The sequence below is a fragment of the Nanorana parkeri genome, unplaced genomic scaffold (assembly GCF_000935625.1).
Source record: "Nanorana parkeri isolate BGI_ZX_2015 unplaced genomic scaffold, ASM93562v1 scaffold258, whole genome shotgun sequence".
NCBI lineage: Eukaryota > Metazoa > Chordata > Amphibia > Anura > Dicroglossidae > Nanorana > Nanorana parkeri.
The window spans coordinates 689607-696185 of record NW_017306526.1 but is presented as its reverse complement, the minus strand read 5'-3'; the positions used below and the strand labels follow the sequence as shown (position 1 = coordinate 696185).

The window sequence follows — 6579 nt, the reverse complement described above, 5'->3', positions numbered from 1 at the left end:
GCATAGTCCTAGAAGGCAATAGCATGAATTGCTCTGACACGCATACCATCATAACTAGACGTGGCAATTTCTCCCATCCAATAATATGGAGTGAATTACACTGAATGAACTCATGACACATTGTCCTCTTCACAAAGTGCACTTCTAGGTCTATCTCATTCTGAGTGGTTTGGGCTGGCCAACAAAGCCCTGTCAGTGATAAGAATACTATGACACAGGTATTGTAGTAGAATGCACCAAGGTGTAAATAATGTACAATGCAGACATAGAGCACAGGGCTCTGCACATCCACCTATTGTCAGCTCGTATGTGTCAGGGGGATCTCTCTCCCCCCGGCTGGTAAAAGGATCATCCGCCCAGCGCTGTGTGTTATTTGGTTATAATTAGTCATGCTCCTCAGATGTTTGTCTTGCCTATTTCACACACACAACATCCCATCCCACTGAATGATGAGAACTATCAGGAGACCCAGGACAAAACCACAATCCTGTGCATTGCCAATCATACACAATACATAACAGCAGCCTGAACCTGCAATTTATACTCATCCATTCAGCATAGGGTCTGTAACGCCGTGTACATACAGGACACACACAAACACATTGCTCTATCTATTCATCTAGAATTAACTCATTTATCACCACCATATCTAAACCATGCATTCAAACATTTATAGTCAAATCAGTTATCGGCCACCTTGAAATAAAATATGCCCTAAAATGTTACAATTCATCCGATATTCCGTTTACTGTCATTATTAATGTGGTATTTTCTGTACAAGCGGCGATGAGAAAAGATGCAGATTCGGTAGGTCTGATTTACTAACAGAGTTGAGAATCTTCACAGAATACATTGTGTGAATATTCACTTCAATTATTCAGTCATATGCAGAGGAAATAAGTAAACAGGAGTTTGTATTTCATATGAATGGATAACTAAAGTGAATCTTCACTTGTAATTCTTAACTCTTTTCGTAAATCAGCCCCAATATCTATCTATCTATCTATCTATCTATCTATCTATCTATCTATCTATCTATCTATCTATCTATCTATCTATCTATCTATCTACCTATCTACCATTATGCATTTATTACATGTTTTTGCAATAGGAAAAATACACTCACAACTGTTGATTTATCTAACTTCTCTTACTTAAAAAAGCTCTGTCCATTGTTAATTATATAGGGATTTTGCCACATTTGCTAAGACATGAATAAGGCACCCCAGGAATACACAAAATCCTCCCATTTAGACGTCTAGACTTTCATTCAATCGTTTAGCAAAAATAAGGAGGATTTTGCGTCTAATCATTTGCAAATAGTTCTTACAGTAAAGAATCCGAAAATAAAATAAAATCTATGCTAAAGGCAAGGCGCAGAACAAGATTGTACTTTTTTTTATTCCATTGTGACGTATAAAAACACTACACGGGGCAGGCCCATGAGCCAGCAGTGCCACCATTTGCCTACTGGCCACAAATGCCAAATATCCCCGAATCAGTCTTCCCCTGTCAAGTCATTCCCAGTACCACCAGTTCAGCAGGAATACCTCCCTCCATAATCCCCCAGGACTTTATCCATTAAAAAAAAAAAACTAAAACAAAACATTAAATACGCTTCTAAGAAACAGGTAAGACATAATAAAGCATTAGGCCTACACACAGTTTACCTTATCCAGTATTAGTAAATGTGTATCAAACATGGAAGAGCTTGGCTCAGAATGTAGAGGTTTGAGAAAAAATGTAAGCCTAATAAATATCAAATGATACTAAGAATTATTATTATTATTTATTATTATTATCATCATCATCAGTTCAGCTATTATTAGTTATTTTATATAAATAACTTATACCACATTTAAATAAATATAATTTGTTTTTCTCTCCTGCATGAACACAACCATAGCGGGCCTTGTAATAATAAAGTTTAACACAAAACACATGTAACATACATAAATGCGTTTTCTAATATTCTAAATATATTTGACCTGAATATACAAGCGTATCGCCAGAAGAGATTTTCCGCCTTTAACAAGCGGCAATTTATTAGCAATAACCATTACCGATCAACTCTGACAACGAGCCATAACAATTACTCTAAAGTGCCCCCTTCTAGATAAAGGAGCCTGATTACTCCCAGCTTTATCTAAAGCGTCAGCCGAGGCCTAGCTGTCTGTAATCAGCTAATCATCTTTCAAATACTGATTGACAGGGCGGATCACTGGAAGCTAATGAATTTATTGCATTTCCTGATATATCAGTACAGGAGGAGGGGATGTACACTGCCTCAGGTTTCTACCTTGTAAATTAAGGTAAGCGATAGCATGAATATATCCTAGCTGACAAGAAGTAGGCAAGGGCTGGAGTCCTCTTGTAAAAACAGAGAAAATGTATCAGCACGTCCCCACCTACTTCAAACACTACCAGAGAGATTTTCACACAATAACAAGAGATACTTGTATCTTTTTATCAAATTCCTCCCACTACTAGCACTGCACATAAATAACCGTAGCTGTTAGAACGTGGGGATGTTCGCTCAATTCATTTATAATTTATACATGCACACACATGTGTGTGTATATATATATATATATATCGTTTAAATTATATATGAAAATATAAATATATGAATGAATATATTTTTTTTTTAGATAGATAAATAGATATATATATACACACTTTTAAATAGTTGTATAATAATACCAAAAGAATTTACAAACTACATTCAATGAATTTATGCATTTAAAACTGGTGATAACTAATGACTAACTATATTGCAGCTTTAACAGCGTAACAAAGATACATCTGTGTCATGGAATATTATTATGAAGGGGTCACGTCCCCTCTACAAATGATTTCGTGTAAATAAAAGAATATGACTATGCACTGCATTAGCCAGAGACGGTGATATACTTTTTTTTAAAAAACCAGCAGACGTCGTTATCATTTAAACCGATTGGTCATTTATTAGGAAACAAACAATACTACTATGCCTTCAAAATATTTTCAACAGAAAAAAAATAAAACAAACCGATAAAATAAATGGGGTACAATTCCCTTTTTTTGCAATGAAAACACAAGCGTTCAAACAAGCTGTTAGACAACACTGTCTGGTTTTGGTCCTCATTATTCCATGTACAACTTTTAAAAATAAATTACTATATTGCAATTTACATCTTAGAACAAGTTCATAAAAAGCTTGCATTATATATGCTCTTTAACATATGGAAATAGGATACCTTACAAAATGGGATCTCTCAGAACAATGGGAACTTACGTGTTGTTTGCAAAAATTGTAACACTGTCCCTTTAGAACCCTGCACATTCTGAGTCTCTGTACAAAGCTATGCTTTAATTAATAAGCTTTTGGATGGAAGTTTGGAGATCTTTCTTATTCACTTACAAGCCCCCTTTGTGTCTAATGAGCAATAGATATAAGTTTTATGTGGCAGTTGTGATAGGTTGGGGTCAGAACTTGCTGCAGTCATACACAAAGGCCCCTGATGTGCGGTACAGAGACTGACTGGAAGGAAAGGACATCTGACAGCTGCTATTACCGTTCACAGGGGAGTTGTTCAAGCCAATTCTCTGCGACTCGAACATCTCTCGCACAGAGTGGAAGTTCTGCTGCTGTCCTGGGTAGGTGGCCCCAGTTAGGTGGCCCAGATCCCCCGACTGATTCAAGTACCATGATGGGAGCCTGCTTTGGTGTGGATGGTCCTGTCCAGAGCTCAGGCTGCCATGACTGAGAGCAGAGGTGGTCGTGGTGGTGATGGAATAATCGGGTAATGTTTCTTCCACTGTAGTAGCTGCCGGGGTATTGGTGGGGGTCAAGTGACCAGACCTGTCCCCAGAATAAAGACTCATGGCTTGCATGTTACAGTGATAGGTCCCTGCAGAGCTGGCAGCATTGGTGCTCTGGCTGCATGGCGAGCTGTAGATGGAGCCCTGGCCTGGAGAATAGCTTAAAGAGAGAGATGGAGCGATTCCTGTCCTGGAAGGGGCGATCAGGCTAGTGGCCAGTTCCCCAGAACCTTGCGGAGATCCTCTGAGGGAGGTCATGATGTTGTCCACGCTGAAGCCCTGGCTGTGATGCTGCTGGTGAGGGTGGTGGGACTCTACAGCTTCCAGACTCATGGACCTGCTGGACGGGATGCTGTGCGGGCTTCCACTGGACATACTGCTGCTATCAGGGCTCTCGATCTTGGGCACCGTACTGAGGGCAGGCGACATGGCCTGGGGAGGAGAAGAGGTACCATTTTCGGTCTTTATATCCTGGATCCTGATTGGCTGGCTGCTGCTGTCTTGCTCCCCTTGAGCTTGCTGAGACTGTCGCTGGGACTGGCCAGAAGGTTCCTTCAGGAGCCGGTCCTTCTCGTCTTTGGCCCCATCTTTGCTCACATCCTTTTTCTTGAACCTTCTCCTCCGCCTCAGGAAACTGCCATTCTCAAACATGTTGTAAGAGTCAGGGTCCAAAGTCCAGTAACTGCCTTTTCCTGGCTTTTTGTCGTCCCTAGGAACCTTGACAAAGCATTCGTTGAGAGACAGGTTGTGTCTGATGCTGTTCTGCCAACCCTGCTTGTTGTCTCTGTAAAATGGAAACCTTTCCATGATGAACTGGTAGATGCCATTTAGAGTGATCTTCTTGTCAGGGGCGTTCTGGATGGCCATGGTGATCAGGGCAATGTAACTGTAGGGAGGCTTCACCATGTCCTTAGGCTGAGGCTGGGGAGTGTAAGGCCCGTAGGCTCTGGCCATGCCGGCCTGATACTGTTCATGGGCCGGGTGGGAGTACATACTCATAGGGGCAGGCATGCCAGTGTAGCCCCCACCAGCTGCCGCTGCAGCAGCTGCTGCTCTGTAATAGCCTTGCTCCGCTCCAAGATATGGCACTACACCCAGGGAGTTGGGGCTGGACACTGAGTAACGCGCTTGCATGGTTGGCCAAGCACGCCACCGATCAGGAGATAGAGCTGAGATGTCAGGATGCGATCTCTAGCATTCAGTATCCACAGTGTTAAGTCCAGATAGCAATATCCAGAAGGAAGAATGAAGAAGAACACACGGCTCCCTCCCAGAATCTTGATCCCAGGCCCAGAGCACAGCGGACAGGTCAACTCATAGAGGCACACACATAGAACGACACGGATCGTCTACCTCTGCAATCTTAGTGTCCTTGCTTGGATGGACGAAGAGTTGATCCTGCTTCCGTCTTCAGATAGTCGGGTGTGATCCTCAATCCTCAGTGCTCCGAATCAGACTAAGCGACCTGCAAGCAGCACGCGTGTCCCAATGATCACAGGGGCCCCTCGATCTCGTCCCAGTGTTTGGGGTGGGGGGAGCCGGGGAGCAGCTCTCACTCTCTCCCTGGCTGGGGCAGCATTGGAAAAACTTCTGAACTTTTGAGCATCCGTCAGCAGGCAGGGACTTTTTTACAGAGCAGCTATAGCCCCGCCCACTCGAGCCGAACCCTCCAATCGGAGAGCAGATCTTGGCCCGTGAATGGAAAAAACACAGACAGCTCACACATTCACCGGGGGCCAGGCAGCTCCGGCAGCAGCAGCTAGAGCTGGATTTCAGGCACTGACCACACACTCTGCTCCTCTCTAATGGATCCACCCAGCACCCCACTGCCCTCACACACTGAGCCCACATGCAGTCACCTCTGTGCACCACTCATCACACCCAGGACGAGGGAAGAAAGGCTCTCTGTAAATGTACATCGATAACAACTTGCCTGCACATCAACAAAAACTTTCTATGAATGTATCTAGATTAGACCATGACAGGTATTTCCACATACAAAACTTTTGATGAGGTCATTTTATTTGTCGGTTGTAGATACGCAATGAGTAAAGGGTACAACATTTTGAAAATCCAAGATCCCATTTCTTAGCCATCACATCACAATGATCTCTTTATGCCCTCGGTGTATGGAAATATGTATGTGAGATGTATTATTACCTATGTCTCCAGTGCTCATTGCTATGTGTGTTTCTTAAAGCTACACACCCAGATGACTGCGTTTTTTGTTGTAAGCCCATAGCCGAGGTGTGGATATCTAGGTGAGAAGATGTTGCAGCTTACTCAAATATGTAAGAAACGAGTCAACCAACCCTATAAAAAAAATCCACCTCCCACTATAAAATAACAAAAAAAAAGCTGGATGACCAAGCCTGGTGAAGGGCCACTATTCACGCACTTGACAAGAGACTGACGTGTGCTAGAGCTGCACCCATCACCAAACTGCACTTCAATGGCTTTATGTGAGATGTGCTAACAATCCTCTCCTTGCATTGATGCATAACAATCGCCATTTGGCCACTAAATTGAGAAGCCAGCCATGCACCGGTTTCTGCATATGAAATGGTAGTATTCATGTGGACGAACATCAGTCGTGACCATATGCCCAGATGGCCCCCAACTGAGCAAGTGATCAGACATTCATTAATACGTTCACTATTTGCAGTGGATGGGTGCATTTGTGGGTGCTCTCAATGTACCATGCATGAAGAGCCCGTTTGCAGAAAATCTCATTAAACCAATTATAGCTAAGTGAGAAAAGTACTGGACACTTGC

General features: G+C 42.7%; 1 protein-coding gene across 1 annotated transcript; it reads right to left on the bottom strand.

Moving 5' to 3' along the window:
* Positions 1-3416: 3416 nt before the first annotated feature.
* On the bottom strand, positions 3417-5039 carry FOXC1 (forkhead box C1). Its single transcript, XM_018556928.1, has one exon. The coding sequence runs from the start codon at positions 4936-4938 to the stop codon at positions 3469-3471; it is 1470 nt and encodes a 489-aa protein (XP_018412430.1). The 5' UTR covers positions 4939-5039; the 3' UTR covers positions 3417-3468.
* Between the last annotated feature and the right edge of the window lie 1540 nt (positions 5040-6579).

Bases quoted from the DNA above. Each gene is read 5' to 3' on its own strand.
- FOXC1 (XM_018556928.1), bottom strand. From the start codon at position 4,938: ATGCAAGCGCGTTACTCAGTGTCCAGCCCCAACTCCCTGGGTGTAGTG.